Source organism: Geotrypetes seraphini, chromosome 16 (assembly GCF_902459505.1).
Source record: "Geotrypetes seraphini chromosome 16, aGeoSer1.1, whole genome shotgun sequence".
NCBI lineage: Eukaryota > Metazoa > Chordata > Amphibia > Gymnophiona > Dermophiidae > Geotrypetes > Geotrypetes seraphini.
In genome coordinates this window covers 45,704,801-45,726,749 of record NC_047099.1, presented here as the reverse complement: position 1 = coordinate 45,726,749, position 21,949 = coordinate 45,704,801, and the positions used below count along the sequence as shown (strand labels likewise).

The 21,949-nt window shown below is 42.7% G+C and overlaps 2 protein-coding genes across 5 annotated transcripts in view; one reads left to right on the top strand and one right to left on the bottom strand.

The window, feature by feature from the left end:
- Window positions 1-21,949, top strand: part of TNFSF9 (TNF superfamily member 9) — a 106,794-nt gene that overhangs the window by 8,281 nt on the left and 76,564 nt on the right. Inside the window, exon 2 of one of the 3 annotated variants that reach the window (XM_033923816.1) lies at window positions 16,148-16,164. The exons of the other annotated variants lie outside the window; for them this stretch is intronic. Coding sequence (XP_033779707.1) covers window positions 16,148-16,164 — 17 coding nt within the window. The remainder of the gene's footprint in view (window positions 1-16,147; window positions 16,165-21,949) is intronic. 3 annotated transcript variants of the gene reach the window in all.
- Window positions 1-21,949, bottom strand: part of LOC117349984 (phospholipid phosphatase 3-like) — a 35,351-nt gene that overhangs the window by 3,932 nt on the left and 9,470 nt on the right. Inside the window, exons 2-5 of one of the 2 annotated variants that reach the window (XM_033923819.1) lie at window positions 12,289-12,446; window positions 7,981-8,264; window positions 7,107-7,164; window positions 4,266-4,442 (exon numbers count right to left, since the gene is read on the bottom strand). In XM_033923819.1, coding sequence (XP_033779710.1) covers window positions 4,266-4,442; window positions 7,107-7,164; window positions 7,981-8,264; window positions 12,289-12,446 — 677 coding nt within the window. The remainder of the gene's footprint in view (window positions 1-4,265; window positions 4,443-7,106; window positions 7,165-7,980; window positions 8,265-12,288; window positions 12,447-21,949) is intronic. The other variant, XM_033923820.1, reaches the window with a different exon arrangement.

Sequence of the window (21,949 nt, the reverse complement as noted above, 5' to 3'; positions counted from 1 at the left end):
AGGAAAGTCCATAGTCTCTTATTGAGATAGACATGGGGGAAGTCATTGCTTGCCCTGGATCGGTAGCATGGAATCTTGCTACTCTGTGGGGATTCTGCATGTTCTTAAGTTCCTGGAGGAAAAGTCCATAGTCTCTTATTGAGATAGACATGGGGAAGTCATTGCTTGCCTTGGATCGGTAGCATGGAATCTTGCTACTCTTTGGGGATTCCGCATGTTCTCAAGTTCCTGGAGGAAAGTCCTATAGTCTCTTATTGAGATAGACATGGGGGAAGTCATTGCTTGCCCTGGATCGGTAGCATGGAATCTTGCTACTCTGTGGGGATTCCGCATGTTCTTAAGTTCCTGGAGGAAAAGTCCATAGTCTCTTATTGAGATAAACATGGGGGAAGTCATTGCTTGCTCTGGATCGGTAGCAAGGAATCATGCCAGGTACTAGTGACTGGATTGGCCACCATGAAGACGGTGGCTAGATTGACCATCGGTCTGATCCAGTAAAGCTATTCTTATGTTCTTATGTACTAGTGGCCGTACTAATGAACTGGTGATACAGCCAACAGTCTGCCTACAGATAATCTGAGGGACTGAACTGGCATGAGAATCTTGGTCTGGAGCACAGATAAACAGGGGCTGGTCCATTTATTACCGAAATGGACCTCAGTGGGTGGGTAGTGAGTGTAACAGAGGAGGAGGAGCTGATGAAATCTTTTGGCTGATGGCTCATTGCTACATTCTGGCTTAATTGTGTTTGAGTGAAGGGTTACAGTAGTGACTTCATGTAGCAAAAGCCTGCGGTTCTAGAAGTGGAGAGCTAGAAAACAGGAAGCTCCATAGAAAGGGCCTTCTGGTGGTAAGGGGATGTGAAAAGATGAGGTTGATGGCTCTTTTTCTCCCCCTCCCCCAACACTTTTTTTTTTTTTTTGCCTTTATGCATTTTTAAAATAATTCTACTGTATTTAATTGTTGTAAACCACATTTGATGAACCTTTTGTCTCGAGGGTCAGTTAATCAAAGTTGCTCCTATTTCTATAAAAAATATTCCCCTGCAATCAGTTAACACCATTAAAATTCTAGGAGTGATTTTTGATAATAAATTAACCTCCCACGATCATATTAGTAGTATTATCAAATCATCTTTTTATAGACGTCGTCAAATTTGTTCTCTTTCGCAATATCTCTGCTCTAAATCACTCAACATTCTTATCCACTCTTTGGTGATTTCTAAAATTGATTACTGTAACGCCCTTTTTAAGGGAATTGAGCAAAGTGAAATTAGACGATTGCAAATTATACAAAATACCTCCATTAAGCTTATAACAAAAACAAAGAAATTCGATCATGTAACTCCACTTCTTAAGAATGCACACTGGCTTCCGGTATCTCACAGAATAACTTATAAATTATGCTTACTTACTTTCAAATCCCTACTCTATAAAACTCCTGCATTTATTTTCAAACTATTAATCCCTTATTCCTCTAATAGAACATTACGATCAAATGAACAACATCTATTGACAATTCCTTCTCTCAAGATCATTAATACAAGACGACAACTTATTTTTTCTGTTACAGCCCCTCAAGTCTGGAACTCTCTTCCTATCTATTTTTAGAGAAGAACGCAACCTCGATAAATTTTTAAGACTAATTTAAAACTTTTCTTTTTAAATATGCTTTCGATTATTAGTTATCCCTCTTGGATTTATTTATTGAGTTGATTATGATTATGGAATTTTACATCCACTCCCTTGTGTTTATTTCCTTGATTATTTTATTTTTAATATTTTGTAGTTCAATTCCCTTTTTCCCCTTTTTTCTTGTTTGTTAAGTTTGTTAATAGTCCTGTTCGGACTTAAGTTTATGTTAAGTATTGTATTATTCCCTAATACTGTAATTTTATTACACCAATGCCTAAGTATTACAGATTATGATTATGGAATTTTACATCCCCTCCCTTGTGTTTATTTCCTTGATTATTTTATTTTTAACATTTTGTAGTTCAATTCCATTTTTCCCCTTTTTTCTTGTTAAGTTTGTTAATAGTCCTGTTCGGACTTAAGTTTATGTTAAGTATTGTATTATTCCCTAATACTGTAATTTTATTGTTTATTATTTATGTCAATCGCTTTGAATTGTGATTAAGCGATTAATCAAAAACACTAATAAACTTGAAACTTGTACAAGTAATCAAAGCTCTTTAAACAGAGAAGCTAATTGCGGTTCCCACAAAAGATTCACATCAAAAAGAATTTCCAAACTCTAAACCTGAAAGAAGATGGACAGAACTGATCCACCCAACTTTGATTCATGATCTCAGAGCTTTTAAAAATTCAAATGAAGTCCATTTAAGCAAAGCTGAGCTCTAATCCCAATTAATTAGCAGTCTAGATCATGATTCATGAGTAATTAACCTGGTGTTTTCTACCCCCTTGCTCTAACGATTCTCCCCCCAATCGATCATATACATCTGCAGCTCCCAAACTCTTTGTTCTTGGGACCAGCGCACTATAGAGAGAAACCACTTGGCAGAATGGGTGTCCTTATTGATATTAATCAACAGCATCAGATTCTACTATTCTCTCTAGAAGAACATAAGAGTTGACGTACTGGGACAGACCGAAGGTCCATCAAGCCCAGGATCCTGTTTCCAACAATGGCCAACCCAGATCCCAAGTACCTGGCAGAAACCCAAAGAGTAGCAACATTCCAGAGCTGAGATTGTGATGTCATAATGCCTCATTCCACCAATGCCTAAGAGCCAACCTCAGCAGTGATGTCACAATGGCTTCATTGTCCTAGACTTGGCTCACATAAGAGTTGCCATACTGGGACAGACCGAAGGTCCATCAAGCCCAGGATCCTGTTTCCAGCAATGGCCAACCCAGATCCCAAGTACCTAGCTAGATCCCAAGTAGAAAAACAGATTTTATGCTGCTTATGCTAGGAATAAGCAGTGGATTTCCCCAAGCCATGTCAAGAATGGCCTATGGATGTCTCTTTTAGGAAATTATCAAAACCTTTTTTTAAACCCATCTAAGCTAACCGATTTTACCACATTCTCTGGCAACAAATTCCAGAGTTTAATTACATGTTGTGTGAAGAAATATTGATCGCATGCCCCCTAATCCTAGTATTTTTGGAAAGAGTGGACAAGCAATTCACATCTACCATTTCCACTCCACTCAGCATTTTATAGACCACTATCATATCACCCCTGAGCCTTCTCTTCTCCTAGCTGCTTTAGCCTCTTCTCAATAGCAGTTCTAAACCCAGTCCTTGGGACATACCTGGCCTGTCAGGTTTTCAGAATACCCCGAATGAATATGCATCAGATAAATTTGCATGTTTCATGCATATTCGTTGTGGGTATTCTGAAACTCTGACTTGCTGGGTGTATCCCAGGAACGGGGCTGAAAACCCTTGCTCTGAAACAGTGTTTCCAGGGCGCCGTGGGGAAGATGCAAACAGCTGCCTGTTAGGCACCCCACCTCCCTTCCCCACACTGCCTTAGACAACCCAGAAGCTTTCCCTCTGCTGCAGCATCTTTTCTCTTCAAGGACAGGAAATTTAAGCAGAGGGGAAAGCTTTTGGGGCAGCTGGCAGCATAGGGAAGGCAGAGAGAGAGAGGTGCCGTATCCTGCGGGGAGAGAAATGCAGTACCCAGTTGGAAGGGGTAAGCGAGAAAACCATCAAATTGGGGGGAGGGGGAGGAGACAGATGCCAGTCCAGGGAAGGAAAGGTAGAGGAGAGAGAGATAGACCACGGGAAAGGGAAGGAAAGGAGAGAGAGAGATCAGATAGGGAGGAGCGAGGGGAAGGAAGGAGATATACCAGATTGGAGGTGGGGGATTAGAGAGATGCCAGACCATATGGGGAGGGGGGAGGGAACTGTTAGGTATTTCTTTTGACTTAGGGGCGCTGTGAAAAAATTGCTGACATCCTAAGGATGCCTTGAACTGAAAAAGTTTGAGAACCACTGCTCTAGAACGTAGCCACACCTGGAACCAAGTCTGAGTTTAGGAGATGCATAATCTGTCCTCAGGGACAGAGATTGGTCTGGTTTTAAGGACATTCATGAAATATATTTGCCAGCATCTGCCCTAAATTGCCTACTCGGGTTGCGTTGAGAACCAGGTGGGGTGCTGGCTGCCAGAACGGTGCCTTTTAATTCTGAAGTGTCACTGGCAGCTCCAGACATTCAGCAAATTTTCCTCTAATATATAAGGAGGGGTCCATGTGTTGCCCCATAGCACAGAAAGTTATACCTACCACCCAGTAAGCCACAAGAGCTCCCTGCAGAAAACCCACCACCACATCAGAGGGGTGGTGTCTGTAGTCAGAGATGCGTGTGAGGCCTGTATACAGGGCCAGCATGAATAGCGTGAACTGGAGGAGGGGCCGCAGCAGCCGGGCCCCCCTCCAGGTGAACCTTGCTTGTAAGTAGAACTGAAAGAAAAGAGAAAACATGCTGTGAGGAGTGTCACAGAATCATCCAAATCCAGACCCTTTTTATATAACACCCCAAAACACATCGACCTGCTTGTATAACACATGGGATTTGTCTAGGAAGAATGTCCTTAAAAAAATGGCCAATGTAGGAACTTCTCAGATTGCAGCTTTGCTCTCTGGGTTGTTCCAGAGTGAATAACAACAAAGCTGGCCAGTCTTAGTCTGAAGTCCCAGCTTTCCCTTCCCTCCAGCCTCTCACTTTCGGTCTTGGGAATGTGCCGGGTTTGCTGGTGCCTGCCAAGAGCACAAAGGCAATGTCAGGCCTCTCTATTGTTCAGCGCAGCTCCTGGGCGCAAGCACACAGGGCACTGAATAGATGTTCTTGGTCTTGGGTAGAATCTCATTAATTGCTGGCCTGCGTCACTCGTGAACAAACCCTCACTTGTGCTCTTCTTTTTCCGGCAACCCTCCCCCACGCTCTTCAATGGGGTTTTTCTCCAGGGGCCGCAGATCAGCCCTTTCCTTCCCTGTGTTACAAGAGATTGCAGTGAGGGCAGAGGACACAGACCTCCCTTCCTGACATAGTTTCTGAATTAAATAAGTCTAATATTGAGGAATATTGGTGTAAAACAGAGTCCTACAAAGTGCAGCGTGAAAACAGTGGTCAGTGGATGACTATCTGTCAACATGAAATCACCTCTGGCATACGTGAGGCCATATCTTCACTCTGGTTAGGAGTCCTTGCGGAGCTGTGCCTTGAGATCTACCCTATGTAAGGGAGCTACTTCCACATTGCTTTGTTGCCTCATTAACTGTGGGCCTGAAACCATTTCACTTCTTATCTTTACATGGAAAGACGCAGGCCGACTCCTGTTACCTTTTCCCTTGAGAAGACTAAAGGGCTGGAATCTGAGAGAAGATATGGACCAGAGGCTTATCCAGCATCTACCAAATATCTTTCTGCTGCAGTAACACAGAACCCAGTACATCTGATTACTTTATAGCTAAGGATCCTCTGTGCTTATCCCAGGCTTTACCCCCTCACTCACAGCATGGTTGCCCTGGGCTTCACAATGATGCTTTCCGTGAACTGCAGGAAGGAATCAGTTCATTCTCGGGGTAAATGAAAGGACAGGCTGATAGCCACTGAGTTAAAATTGAGTTATCATTGCTAAGGAGGTGCCTAAGGGGGAGGTAGACAGGCATGTTGGGATCTTGGAGGGGTAGGATGGTGGGAATGGGCAAGATGGAGTCATTAGAGGACAGGGTAGGGTAAGAGTGCTGAGGGGCGTGAAATCCAATCCCTTTCTTCAGTCTTGTGGTGATCCTTACCAACACCCTTTCCATACAGAAAACTGATCTTTATGCCTGAATAACTTGTTACATTTGGTTCACCACAAGAAATGCTGAATGGTGTCTGGTAGGGCAGGATAGCTGCAGAAAGCACAGAAAATAAACACCCCTGCGCCAACAAAATCCAATACACATAGAAACATAGAGTATGCTGGCAGAAAAAGGCCGGCGGCCCAACAAGTCTGCCCACTCAAGAACCTTCCCTCAGCAAATTTGCCCACTCTAGAGTCCCCTCTCCCATGAGAATCCATCTTTTAAGCATAACTCTGTAGCAACCCCACTTGTTTGTCCCAACGTCTCTTGAAGTCGAGCACATTACTGGCCTCGACCACTTGGTGTGGAAGACCATTCCATCGATCAATCACCCTTTCGGTGAAGAAGTATTTCCTGGTGTCCTCATGAAATCTTCCCCCTTTAAGTTTTAGCGGATACCCTCTTGTCACCGTGGGACCCTTAAGAAAAAAGATTTCTTCCTCCACTTCAATGTGGCCCGTGATGTATTTGAATGTTTCTATCATGTCCCCCCTTTCTCTGCGCTTCTCGAGAGAATATAAGTGCAGTCAAGTCAGACGTTCCTCATAAGGGAGATTCCTAAGTCCCGAGACCATCCTAGTGGCCATTCTCTGGATCAACTCCATTCTCTTCACATCTTTTTGCTAATGCGGCCTCCAGAACTGGACCCAGTACTCCAGGTGAGGTCTCATCATGGATCTGTACAATGGCAGTATGACTTCAGGCTTTCGGTTGATAAAGCTCCTTCTGATGCAACCCAGCATTTGTCTAGCAGAAGTAGCCAGGTCTTCAAACTTTAATAGCAACCAGTACTGCAATACAAATAAATCGATCAGTCAATCATAAAAACATCTGGCAACTCATAGGACTCGACACGCAATGTGTTTCGGCTAAAACGCCTGCATCAGGAGACCCTGGTGAAAACAAACCAATAATCAAAATTAATTCCGTAAGGATAAAAATGGTCAACGAGCTTCCTGTTCCTTCTACATATTTATCCTTACGGAATTAATTTTGATTATTGGTTTGTTTTCACCAGGGACTCCTGATGCAGGCGTTTTAGCCGAAACACATTGTGTGTCGAGTCCTATGACTGGCTTATTGATTTATTTGTATTGCAGTACTGGTTGCTATTAAAGTTTGATGATCTGGTTCCTTCTGCTCTTGTGTATTGCAAGTTCAGCTGCACCAACAGGAGAAGCTAAACTCTGCTTATGGGACCTGCAAATCCCGCGGATGTTTGGAAAAGAAACCAAGAAACAGCCATGAGGACGCTACGCCAGCATGGGAACTTACCACAAGGTACAGCATGGCATACATGGAGAAAGAGGCATGTCCAGAGTAGAAAGACTTCCTGGAAGAGAAAGAAAGAAGGAATTTAGTGCCAGCCCAGAGCTCACCCCGAGATGCCATTCTTCACGCTCATCACTCTCCGTTTTTCTCTCTGTTCAACGTACAGTAACTCTCTATATGTCTTTCTATGTATCTTTTCACTACTGTTGGAGCACACCATTAGGACTTTCAGAAGTGACATCTAGGAACAGGGAAGACCAACCAGTAGCCAAAATGAGGTGGTTAGCTAGGGCAACAGCTTCAGGGGGGCCCCAGCACCGCAAACTCAGTCAGCTTTCAAGTAGCCAATTTACCTGGGTAAAATTACTCTAGGAATTGAGGGCTTGAAATTCAGCTGGCAGCAATCGGCGTTTTGCTTACTGCTGTTGGCACTGAGCCCGCAGTTTCAATGTCAGGCCATGTCTGAGCTCCGGTATTGAAGTTCCGGGTATAGGGAACCGCTGAAACATAGCCAGTTAAGTGTGGTATTCAGAGCTTAACTGGCTGAGGAACTGTTTCTCCCCTGGAACACCCCCAAAATAGTCGATTTCAGCTATTGGAACATTAGCCAGGCATTTTCAGCTGGTTAGCTCTGGATGGACAATTTAAATTGCTAAGAACCTGAAAGTTAATTGAGCGAGGGGAGGGAGATACCTAATACCTTTGCATTGGTCATGTGTAGAAAACGGAAATATTTCAGGTCACCTTAGCAAGAACCTCACAGTAATTGCTGTGGGAAAGTGCGATTAACACCCCCCCCCCCTCCGATCTATAAGTAGGAATTAATCTAGACAGAGAACTGGCAAAATGTGGCTACTGGAGAAGAGAAGAAAGTTACCTGGCTTCCCTCACTGCAGATTCATTTTCCATCGTGCAGGTGTAGTTTTCTACATAACCCACAGAACAGTTCAGCATAGAGAAATTTGGTCGACATATTGCGAGAAAGTTAGGTCTCAGTCTCCCTATGGAGAGTTTGGCGGTGTTAGTGAGAGACTGGCCAACGGTGCAGCCGAACAGGAAAGCTCCAATCTCCTTGTAGAGGATGGAAACATATGGGCTGGTGATGAAAGATCGAGATCTTGAGCCCAGGAAACGAATACGATAACTCTCTCCAAGGGCGATCTGGAAGGGTGGAATCAATACAGGAATAGTTTAGAGCAAGCTGTGACGTTTCATTCACTCACATTCATTAAGGGGTTTCAACAGGATGGGAGGGAATATTTAGCCTGGCGGTGCCACTGAATGCCTTATTTGGATTGCTGTAGCAATGGCTGGTTAGTGATGGGGTGGACCTGAAGATACGCATGCTCCGATGATATTTAGATGCAGATAGGACAGTGCAAAAAGTAGCCCTATCTTTGCCCATTGGGAGATGTTCAGAACCTAACACCAGTGCTAGAGCCAATTAGCGCTAGCGTTGATCTGCGCAGAATGTTCATAGTGTGGGAAACAACAGTATTTCAACGTAGTCAAATAGATGTTAATGAGGTCATTGCTTAGCCCTTCCCATTGCCCAGACAGCACACAACCCCAGCTCGGAGCTAGCATTGGGGTGTTTGAAGAGAGGATTTCCCATGATTTTTTTTTTTTTTAATTTGCTGGTTTTTATTTCATTTGGAAGCAGAAGGAAGTCTGCACAAGCCCCTAAGTGCTGCTAGTAAGAGACAAATGTGTGCGAGTCAGAGCAAAGCACACATTGGCGCCCCTTTTTTTCAGGTGGAAAAGCTGACATTTAAAGGCGCAAAAGAACAGCGCCAATGTGTGCTTTGCTTCTGGATTTGCCTGGCGCATGCTTAACCCAAAACTCCTCCCCTTGCTTTTGTTAAACAGCGCACACATCATTTGAATCTTTTTACTCTTGGGCATTAGGGGGCTACTTTTCTGCACTGCTCCCGCAATATTAGTCGGTCAGGTGCTGTTCCAAATCGTGCCCCCTGATTTGGAACGCAGATGCTGGTACTGAATGTTGACTTGCGTCTGCTTCCAAGGAACTGAGTACCGCCTCTCAGCTGCTGGTAAAAAGCATATTGTTTAAGTCTGCTAAAAGATTTCTGACCTTCATTATCCTAGGACAAGCAAGCAGCATATTCTCACATGTGGGGACTGAAAAGTCTTGAGACCGCCCGTACAGCGCATGCGTCGGTGTGTTCCTGACATCAGCTCATAGGACCATCAGTTTTCTGTGAAGTTGACAAGCTGCACTTTGTAGTTTCTCCAAATGTGTCAAACTTTTTTGCCTCCCTTTCCCCATTTTTCATCATTTTTCTCATTTACTTCGATTAAAAAATGTTAATTTTTTTGACCGATTTTGATTTTTGGGCCTTCGGGCTCTTTCCAACCTGTTTTCAGCCCGGAAGCATCAAGGTTTTTTCAGTATAACAACTACTCAACCTCCTTGGACCATTGCATCTTTTGACCTCACGTTTGCGGTATTCCCCTCTATGTCAAAACCTTCTAGCGGCACTCAGTGTAACCGGACCATTTCAGTCACTGACCTACATAACTGGTATGTTCAGTGCTTTGGTCCTCAACACCATCCTGACCCTTGCCCATGTTGCTCCAAATTGCAGAAAAAGTTGCATTCACTATACTGGTACCAAAGCCATCCCTACAAGACCAGATCAGAGAACTGGTACAGAGGGAGTTGGCTAGGATGCTAAAAAAGCCCACAGTGCAGGTACCTGTCTTGATACATCCAGCACCAGTCCAGTCTGAGCAGTGCTCTCAGTTACCATCTAGGGCCTGGTCTCGGTCTCTACAACGTCAGTGTTCAGTGTCGAAGACCTGCGTCTTTTAGGGAACAGAGTCCTTATGTTTGATATCTTGACACCGATGGTCATCCCGGAGAACGTCTCACAGTACTTCACGATACACCCCTCGACGTTCTCCTCAGCGTTCATTCACCTAAACCAACACCTCGATGCCCACCTCAACGTTCTCCATCTCCAAGTTACGGCATCGAACAATATGCCGCTGACCTATCTCAGCGCTCTTCTTCTGACCACCCAGAGCTATCTGCTGAAGAATCTTATGGCATCCTGTCAGACACTCCTCCTCCTCGCAGAAGGTCATCACCAGAAAGCCTGTATTTTACAAAATTTATAAGACAGATGGCTCATGCCTTACCAGTTAAGATGGAGTCTGAACCTGAACCTTGAGCAGAACTCATGGATGCTCTAGATCAGGGCCACATTTTGGATTTGTAGGTACTTGGAGGGCCTCAGAAAAAAATAGTTAATGTCTTATTAAAGAAATGACAATTTTGCATGAGGTAAAACTCTTTATAGTTTACAAATCTTTCCTTTTAGCTAAGTCTTAATAATAATATTGTAATTTATAGCTAAAGAGATATATGATCAAAAAATTGTTTTATTTTACTTTTATGATTATGATAAACATACCGAGGGCCTCAAAATAGTATCTGGCGGACTGCATGTGGCCCCTGAGCCACAAATTTGAGACCACTACTCTAGATTATAAAGAATGGCCACTTCATAATTTAATGAAAGAGACCATGTTTAAGAACTGGGAGTCACCATTATCAATTCCAATAGCTCCCCAAAAACTAGACACTCGATACAGAATTTAATCTTGTCCAGGGTTCGAAAGACCACAACTTCAACATCAATCCCTCCTCGTAATCTGCATTGAAAAAGACTAAACAGTTCTAGAACCTATGTTAGTAATCCACCTGGAAGAGGGCAGGACTCTGGACAAGTTTGGATGTGAATCTTTCAAGGCTCCATGCTGACCATCAGGATTCTAAGTTTTAATTTCTATATGACTTTTTTTCATGAAAGCTCTACTTCAAAAGCTGTCTGTATATCCCTTCAGATCACTTGGACTCATTTCAACACATTACTAATGATCTGCTTGAAACCAGAAAATATATGGCACATTCTTTATTTGATGCTTTCAATGTCACTTTACGAACCTCAACGGTTTCTATTGCCATGAGATGACAAGCAAGGCTTTGAGTATTAAACCTTGATGCTAACGCCCAGGAATGTTTGACTAACATTCCCTGTCTAGATGATGAATTGTTTGGGGACAAATTGAAGAAGCAACTTAAAAAATTAAGACATGAGGACTCCATGACAACTCTTTTATCCTCAAAAGCTTCTAAACCTCAAACAACTAAACAGTATTACAACCCCAAGCACTCTTCTTCCTATTCCAAACAGAGATATATTCTACTGTCTACCTCCACAGCAAAAATGTCCCAGGCAGAAGAGACCTCAAAAAAAATCACAAACTCGGTCTCAACCATTTTTTTGACTTCCTCCTCGAGAGCCTACCCAGTCCTTCCACAAACCCATGCCTCAGACTCGCCCTATATGAAGCTGTCTTACTCATTTTTACCAATGATGGTCCTTCAAAACAGACTACTGGGTCCTTCAAGTAATGAAGCAAGGCTATGCCCTTTGACTTCAGAAAATACCTCAAGACCATCCTCAGAGTCATCTTTCAATTCCCAGCAAAAGACCCTCCTTCACCAAGAGCTCTCAGCCCTCCTCCAGTTCAATGCCATCCAACAAGTACTTCTGCAGTACTTCTCAAAATATTTCCTCATACTGAAAAGACACGAGGTATCCGTCCAATTCTCAACCTCTGCTATGCTCAGACTGGGCTGTCCTTAGAAGGTTGTGTCAGTACACATAAAGTAAGAGCCATCTACGTTCCACTCCCATTGAGGACATCTGTAAAACAGCCACCTGGTCCTCAGTTCATAAATCCACATCCCACTAATGTTTGGAAAATCATTCCAGAAAGAATAGTCGGTTTGGTCAAGTAGTACTACAAAATTTATTTTCCATTTGGATGCTAACTTCCCTCCATCCCTTTGATTTCACCAGGCTCACAATCATGATCCTGGCAGCTAGGGAGTTCTACATGTGAGAATATGCTGCCTGCTGTCCTCGGATAACATCTGTTACAGGTAAGTAACTGTGCTTTTCTGTGCCTAATAGGGCTACCACTCTAATTTATTCATAATAAATGTAATCAAAGGCAAATGAGGATCGGGAAAAGAGATGCACGTTAATGTGGGTTTATAATTTCCCTCCCTACACATCTTGGGAAGTGTAATAATAAAGTCTTGTAAACCTTAAACATGTGGTCTAGCAATGGTGAGCAGAAGACATACCGAGAGGGAAGTGACCAGGATTCCTACACAGATGAGGACGGCATCACTAACGGTCTCCTCCCTCTTCAGGGGATATTTGATGCTATTATCACTGCAGAAGAACCCACGCTGAACTGGACTCAGGACACCAATCTCACAGACTAAGAAGGGGATTGAAGCTACAGAGGAGAAACAAACGCAGACAGTCAGTAGAGGGCATGAGCAGATCAGTTCCAAGGGAAGCTGGGCAAACTCCAGAAGCTTACTTATATGTCTGGACTTCTTCGGATGTGATTTGTTGCCTATGTTCTGCAGACTTTCTGACGTTAACTGTTGCTTACTAGTTAGTTCATTTTTTAAACCTTTTTTTTATTTAACGGTTTGGAAATACCTTTGGGAAAGTCTGCATGGCTCCATAATTTTGTAAATTCTCAGACTTGGGCTATTCCATATCTCCTCTTTTTTCACTTGAAAAATATCTCTTTATTTTTTCTTTTGAAGATAGTTGGTTTATTTATTGATATTTATTAACCAGCAGGCATAATTCAACATAAAACTTACAATTTTGTTAACAGTAATGGTCACGCCTCTTGCAGCCTTCTCTCAGTTGTGCTCCAGCATTCTGAATTGGTTGCAACTTTCTGGTTAGATCAGTGTACAGGGCATTGCAGTAGTCCAGTCGTGATGCTATTATGACATGGACCACTGTGGTCAGACTTGTCTTTTCAATATTACTCCTCACTCTCAAGACCCTAACAACCAATGCCCCAGAATTGACAGACTTGTAAGATCTCTCCGATTGCTATCCCAACATCTATTAGTAATTCCCTCATTACGCCACATAAATTATGACACAATCCGTTCTTCTATCTTTTCAGTAATTGCCCCTCTACTCTGGAATTCTATCCCAACCCTTATTAAGATAAGAACCCCAACTAGACCGCTTTAAATCTATTCTAATCTTCCATTTGTGAGTCGCACAAACCTATACAAGCTCAAGGCGACAGAAGTTGAAGACCATCTTATTCAAAGATGCCTTTGAAATATGAAATTTTACATCAAAGGCTCCTTCAGACAGGATTCCCCCTCCCTATTATACTATCCCTAACCATCATCTAATAGAGTTCTCTCTCTAACTTCATGTCTCTTGTACGTCAGTTTGTGATTCTTGTACGCCAGTTTAGCTCTACCAGTATGTATTACGAATTTTGTACACCGCTTAGAATTATGATAAAGCATAATAATATAACATAACTTTATTCTTCTATACCGCCATAATCAAACAATTTCTAGGCGGTTTACATAGAAGAAGGCTGGACAATCGGCAAAATACAGATAATTAAAATACAAGTTTCTTAAATATGTTCAATATAAAATTTTGTTAACAGTAATATCCACATTTAGGAAATGAATTTATCAAACGCTGACTTAATTACTTTTCGAAATGCACCATAAGACAGCATAAGTTCACCAATACAATTATCCCACCAGGACTGCTGCTTACTTGCTTGCAATGCAAGAGTCCTATCCAAAAAAGTCTTCTATCTGCAGCCATTAATTTTTGGATAAGCAAATAGATTGCAATTCCTAGTTATCCTCGTTGGGTTGTATAACACAAAATGAGATAAAAGGTAAGTTGGGGCAAATCCCCAAACCGGCTTAAAACGGATGCAAAAAAATTTGAATAGTACTCGTGCCTCCACCGGGAGCCAATGTAGCAGTCGGTTTAACAAATTTTAAATAAACTTGGAAACTTGGAATTTTTGAAGGTTGTTTGAATTTGCGGGATCAGAGTGAGCGATAGAGCCTAGCAGTATCCTAAGATTCCTGATCTGTGATTATAGGGGGAGTTCATACTTCCTAAAAGATATTCTGAAGTCAGGTATTTGCCCCACTTGTATTAGGAATCCAAAGAATCTCTGTTTTGCTTGGGTTCAGGCAGAGTTTGTTTTGTTTGCCCATTCCTGAGTTGCGTTTAGACAGGCAGTCAGTTTACTCAAAGCTGTGGGTAGATCTGGTTCAATGGGTGTGAATAGCTGCACATCATTGGCATAGATATAGAATTTTGTGTCCATTGACTGAAGCAGCTTAACCAGAGGCTTAAGGTAGATATTAAATAAGATGGGAGACAGTATGGACCCTTGTGGCACCACACAGTTCAGTGCCCAGTGCTATTACTGAACAGAAATGATTGTCTGCCTGACAAATAGGATTTGAACTATGTAAACACTATGCCACAGATACCTTTTTCTACTAGTCTTGTAAGCATGATATTATGATCCACAGTGTCGAAGGTTGCTGAGAAATCCAGCCACACTAGTATCGAGGCAGATCATCAAGAAGGGACACAAGAACTGTCTCTGTTCCATATCCAGCTCTGAAGCCAGATTGACATGGGTCTAGGACAGTGGTTTCCAAACCTGTCCTGGGGGACCCCCAGCCAGTCAGGTTTTCAAGATATCCGTAATGAATATGCATGAGAGAGATTTGCATATAATGGAAGTGAGAGGTATGCAAATCTCTCTCATGTATATTCATTAGGGATATCTTGAAAACCTGACTGGCTGGGGATCCCCCAGGACAGGTTTGGGAACCACTGGTCTAGGGCTAGACAATTACTTTGTCAGCCAGTCGTTGAGTTGAATATAGACTGTCCGTTCTATAAGTTTTTTACCAGGAAAGGAATGTTGGAGATTTGATCGGTAGTTTTCGAGCTTGTCCTTATCAAGGGCGCACCACAGCTCTTTTTAATGTTGTTGACAGCTGCACTTCCACAAGCAAGGAGTTAACAATTTTAGTGGCCCCTTCAATGAGGTCTCTTCTCGTTTGTTGTACTCTCTTTGCTGGCGGGAGGTCTAAAAGGCTGGGCATAGGCCGTAGGCCTTTCAGGGTTTTTCTTTCAATAGCTTCCTCTGTGACCTGATTGAATGTTGCCTATTTGTTGATTTTTTTAGGTAATATAAAGGTAAATCAAAAAGTAAAGGCAAAATACATTTAACGGCTTTAATAGAAGTAACTGAGCAAATGAACATATCACTTTTCTACGTAGTCCCTATGCAAAACATATTTGTTCAACTAGCTCCTGCATTCCTGCAGAGAAGTTTTTCGACTGCTCCTGAAGCCAGGTGAGCAATTACTTCATCTTGCTTTGTCTTTTGCTCTCCAGAGCAGTGATGTAGCCCTGTCTTGTTGCCAATGACAGTTCTCTCCAGAATACTCGGATCTTCTTCACACTGTCTCAGGAACTGGGTTGCAATCTCCACACACTGTTGCTTGTGCAGATCAGTAAGCTGTTTGGGAAACCATCGTGCGCAGACTTTCCTGTATCCCAAGTCATCATGAATTATGGCAAATGCAGATCCATAGTTGATATCCAAGTATGCAGCCAATTGAAACACTGTTATCCATCGGTCTTCTTTAATCAAGGCATCCGTTCTTATATGCGCGTTGTTGATGGATGACCAGAACAACCTGCATTAAACCTTTTTACTCACTTGTAAACCTTTTGTTGATTCATGGTGCTATGTCCATACTGAGTCAATATCCAATGGTGAATTTCCGTAGGTTTCACTCCCTCTGCCCAAAGAAACCACACTACTGCACGTTCATCTTCGATGCTGCAATCTTACAATGGAGCATCCATGTTTCGGACCTCGTGGCTACCACATGACGAACTATCCAACAGGCAATGTATGAATACATATGTTGCATTTCGTTAGCTCTGTTCCGGCTATTATTAATTTTAACCATTGCCTTTAATTTTTGATTCACTCTCATATATAGGAGCAAAACCAAAACATAAAAAATAAAATAAGGTGATACCTTTTGTATTGGACTAACAATACATTTTTCAATTTTTTTTGTCTTTTTGATTTTACAGTTTGGAAATATCTTTCGGTGAGTATACACAATTCTGTAATATTGTGAATTCTTATAGAGCTTTACAATATCTTTTTTTTTCCCCCCCATTTGAAAATTTTTCATTATTTTTTGTTTTGCTTTATAAAGATAGTTGTTGCCTATTTTTTTTGTTTGTTTTTTAGGTGTTGCCTTTTTTGAGGGGGGGGGGTTAAACTTTTGTTGATTTTTACAGTTTGGAAATATCTTTTTTTTTTTTTTGGGGGGTGTACACAGGTCTGTAATACTGTGAATTCTTATATACCTGAGAGAGAAAGAGATAATGATTACTGCGGATGGCCAGACTAGATGGGCCATTTGGCCTTTATCTGCCATCATGTTTCTATGTTTCTGAGCTTTTCAATATCTACTGTTTTCAACTGATAACATTTTCATTTTTTTTGAGGATAGTTGTTAACTAGAACATAAGAATATCCTTACTGGGTCAGACCAATGGTCCATCAAGCCCAGTAGCCAGTTCTCATGGTGGTCAATCCAGGTCACTAGTACCTGGCCAAAACCCAAGGAGTAGCAACATTCCATGCTATCGATCCAGGGCAAGCAGCGGCTTCTCCCATGTCTTTCTCAATAACAGACTATGGCCTTTTCCTCCAGGAACTTGTCCAAACCTTTCTTAAAACCAGCTACGCTATCCCCTCTTACCACATCCTCTGGCAACGCATTCCAGAGCTTAACTATTCTGAGTGAAAAAACATTTCCTCCTATTGGTTTTAAAAGTATTTGCGTGTAACTTCGAGTGTCCCCTAGTCTTTGTAATTTTTGACGGAGCAAAAAAATCGATTCACTTGTACCCATTCTATTCCACTCAGGATTTTGTAGACTTCAATCATATCTCCCCTCAGCTGTCTCTTTTCCAAGCTGAAGAGCCTTAACCGTTTTAGTCTTTCCTCATACTAGAGGAGTTCTATCCCCTTTATCATTTTGGTCGCTCTTCTATTTGGGTTTTTTTTTTTTAATTTCCACAGTTTGGGAGAGTATACATAGCTCTACAATACTGTGAATTCTCACAGATGTGAGATTTTCAATATCTTTTTCACTGAAATTTTTGTCTTATTTTTTTTTTCTCAGTTTCATTTTGGGGTTTTTTGTTTTGTTTATTGGGATGGCTGTCCTTCACTGTATGTGAGATTGGTAAATGTCAAACAAAAAATAGAGAACTAGACTAAAACTATCCAACAGTCAAGAAAATCGATAATCAGGACAAAGGCAACACACATAGGCAAAAGAACAATTTTTTTTCTTTTTGCTTTGAGACACCTTTTAATTCATTTAGCAGTATGCAAAGCACCAATCTCCAAGGTCTTAATTGAAAGAGGAACTCGGTCCCTGGAGCTCAGTTCTCAGACTGCTCATGGCCAGGCATCAGTTTGTTCATGGAGATGTGGATGGAACAAGGCAAAAGCCCTGCAGAACTGCTGGAGATGCCTTCTATAGGTTGTTCTTTTGAGTGAGGGAGTAGACTAAGGGTTAGAGCAGTGGGTGAAAATCCAGGGAAGCCAGAGTTCAAACCCCATTGTGGCTCCAGGTACAAACTTAGATTGTAATCCCTCCAGGGACAGAGCCATTGACTCGAATTCAAGTCCTAGCGACTTGATGAATTGTGGATCTAATAAGAAATCCAGAAAGGTCCTCCAATGTTATCCCCATGGTTTTCAACATGTCCAGCCATCTGATTGCAGATCGCCCTCTTCGTTTGATTCCTTCGATCTTCCTAAAAATGATGTCCTTCTGCAGTGACCTTTCTCTTCTGACGGTGTGATCAAAATAAGACAGTCATAACGTCATCATTTGGGCTTCGCGTGACATAGCCGGCTTGATCTCTTCCAGAATCAATTTGTTAGTTCTTCTGGCATAAAATCCTTCTCCAGCACTAAAGCTCAAATGAGTCAATCTTCTTTCTATCTTAGAAACATAGAAAGATGACGGCAGATAAGGGCTATAGCCCATCAAGTCTGCCCACACTATTTACCCTCCCTCTTAAGTCTACTGACCCCCTAAAGTATAATTGTAATTATACTGTCACTCTACTGACCCGCTCATTCAAGTCCATACCCTAGTGACCCTATCCCTTGGCATGACCCTCATAGGGATCCCACATAGGTATCCCATTTGTTCTTGAAGTCTGGGATGCTGCGTGCCTCGACCACCTGCACTGGAAGCTTGTTCCAATACTCAATCACTCTCTCCATGAAGAAGTACTTCCTAGCGTCTCCACGAAACTTCCCTCCCCTGAGTTTGAGCGGATGTCCTCTTGTGGTCGAGGGTCCCTTGAGAAGAAAGATATCATCTTCCACCTCGACCCGTCCCGTGATGTACTTAAATGTCTCAATCATGTCTCCCCTCTCCCTACGCTCTTCGAGAGTGTAGAGCTGCAATTTGCTCAGTCTTTCTTCGTACGGGAGACCCTTTAGCCCCGAGACCATCCTGGTGGCCATCCGCTGAACCGATTCAATTCTGAGCACATCCTTACGGTAATGTGGCCTCCAGAATTGCACACAGTATTCCAGTTGAGGTCTCACCATGGCTCTGTACAATGGCATCATGATTTCAGGTTTCCTGTTGACGAAGCTTCTCTTGATACAACCTATCATCTGCCGTGCTTTAGATGAAGCCTTCTCTACTTGAGTGGCTGCTTTCATGTCAGCACTGATGATTACTCCTAAGTCTCGTTCTGCCATAGTCCTGGTTAAAGTTTCTCCATTCAGGGTGTAAGTTCTGCAAGGATTTCCGTTACCGAGATGCATGACCTTACATTTCTTGGCATTGAAGCCCAGCTGCCAGATCAAGGACCAACTTTCTAAAGTATGCAGGTCTTGCTCCATAGCATCCTGTAGATTATAGCCGTTTACTATATTGCATAGTTTGGCGTCATCAGCGAACAAGGTTACCTTGCCTTCAAGCCCTTGAGTCAGATCCCCAATGAATATGTTGAAGAGGAGTGGGCCCAGGACTGAACCCTGTGGCACTCCGCTAGTCACCTCTGACATTTTAGAGAGGGTACCGTTAACCACCACCCTCTGAAGTCTGCCACTAAGCCAATCTTTAACCCATGCAGTTAGAGTCTCTCCTAATCCCATCGATTTCATCTTGTTCAGCAGCCTGCGGTGTGGGATGCTGTCAAACGCTTTGCTGAAGTCCAGGTACACGACGTCCAAGGACTCTCCTGAGTCTAGTCTTCTTGTTACCCAGTCAAAAAAGCTGATTAGATTGGACTGGCATGACCTACCCTTGGTGAATCCATGTTGACTGGGATCCCGGAGATTTCCCTCGTTCAGGATCGTATCTAATTTATACTTAATTAGTGTTTCCATGAGTTTACACACTATTGAGGTGAGGCTTACCGGTCTATAGTTCGCAGCCTCAGCCTTACAACCCTTTTTATGTAGAGTCCAGCTTTCACCTCCATAATTGACCACTGAGAAAATGAGGGCATGGCCAAGTCTGATCTTCGTTTGGAGTATTATTTCCTTGCCTTTGAATATTTTGTTGAGAACTTTCTTTGAAGAGTGACCAAGTGCTATTCTGCGGAGTATTTCTTCCCTGCCAGTTGCTTCTTTGATTATGAAAGAGCCCATGGAATAATTTACAACTTCTATTCTATCACCTTCAAGGTCTATACAGTACATGAATATAATTCACCTTGAGCTACAGCTGAAAAATTAGATCCAAAATGTCTTCTCTTTCCCCACTCCCCAGATCATGAGTCCCAATAGATCAACTAAACTGGAGCAGATTTCTGCATTTGTGCTGCTGCCCACAGGGTTCAGGTTTCAGATCCTAGAGTGCCAGAAATAATTTCTCTCGAGCAACCAGGATGCACGAGGGCATGCTATCTTGAAGCTGTAACAGTTCACAGAGCTCTGAAAATATGGAATAAAATAAGCCACATCCGTCATCCCCAGAGCTCAACTACAGCTTGGAGGATTTCATCAGGGAGGGAGGAAGTGAGTCAGTGAGCAAGTGACCCTGTATGTGTCTGTTCGTGAGTGACTGTGTGTGTCAGCGAGTGCGTACATGTGTGACTGTGTTTGTGGATGAATATTGTGACAGGTGAAAGTCCTGTCCAACTGTGAGTGTAGGTCCCTCAGGGTAAAGTTCTAGGGGACCCTGATTTGGAGTTAAGTCAATGATATATGTTGGTGTTAGCTCACAGGAGGCAGGAAACTATAACTCCCAGGAACTCTTGCTAGGGCAAAGGAATTCTACCCTCTTATCAAGCTGCTCCATATTAGAAGCTGTGGCTTCAGGCTGAGTTGAAGCATTAAGGGTTAGATTTGACAGTATAACAGGATGTCTATAGGTGAAGTTCACAGAGAAGACTTTTTTTTTTAAATTTAATAAATGCAATGTTTAATAAAGAGCCTGTTTGGTCTAGCCTCAACCACACTTAAATGCAAAAACACAAACTTTACAATAAGGTGCAAGTAACTCTAATGGTGTGACTCCACCTCTGCCCAAACTATGCCCCTGGAAATGCTTAAGTATACATCATGAGAAAGCAAGTAGGTACTTTCCATACACATGACAAGTAGCATTTTTCATGATACATTGGCAATTCAATCAAGCACCTGTTCAGCATAGTAAACAGTTGAAACTGAACTACATTGATTTAGCTGCATTCTCTGCCAACAAAATTAGAAGTCTCACCCTGGGGCAGTCTCACCCTGGCAGTCTCACCCTGTCTCCTGTTAGTTAACCAGGACTGCGGGGACCGGCACAGGATGTAGAAGTAGAAGGGACGCTGGGAAACAGCGATCACAATATGATCTGCTTCAACCTGGAAATAGGGGCAAAACATTGGTCCAGAACGACAGACACAACGCTAAAATTCAGAAAAGGGAATTATGATGGGATAAGACGCATGGTGGGAAAGAAGATTAAGAAGAGGATGCGCACTGTAAAGACGCTAGAGCAAACTTGGTCTCTTTTCAAGGATACGGTCACCGAGGCGCAAAATCTATATATTGTCACAAGCCCGAGCCCAATTCCGGCCTTGTGCCAGGGAAGAATGATAAAAAACCTCCCCTGAAACTAGTCCGGGCTAACCATGTTGTCCCTGTTAGGCAAGAACAAGAACAGGAAGCACAGGCTGTGTTCAGTCCTAATGCAGAACACAGCCTGGTGAAAACTGGTAGGGCCCCTTTAAATCCTCCATTTTGTGGAAAGCTGGCTAAGCAGGGGAGAAGGCAACCACAGCTGAAAGAAGTTCAGCCCCGGAGTAGGGCTGGGCGTGGTACAGCAGCTTGGCAGCATTTAGAGAGCTGGCTGACCAAGAGGAAAGGAGACAGAGGAGAAGCTCTCAGGTGGAAGGAGCCTCCAGGTCCCCCTGAGACAAGGGACATAGAAATGCTGGACACAACCCTGGTAAATCCTGAAGGTGAAGCTATGGATTGCAGCACTTTACCAGAGGTGGGACTATTTGAAGAAATGGAAGTCGATTAAGGTGGAATTGCTTTTTGTGCTAAGTTTTTTTGTGGAATGTTTCCATTTCTATTGAGCATAAGGATTTTCCTGAAGGCTGCTAACTAATGGAATGTATGCTAGCCCAGGGTGTGCTTGTATGAGAAGTTTTTTTCTTGCTTACCAAGAGGGCTGCTGTGGAAGGAACTTCAGCAAGTTCTTTTCAGAAGGTGTGAATATCCTGGAAGCTTGAGGCAGGATTTACACAGTATCATGGTGAATAGTTTGCAGGTTTCTTTTCTATTGATAACAAGGAACCCTTTGACAAATCTGCCAATCTTTGTTACTGCATTTAATGAGGCAG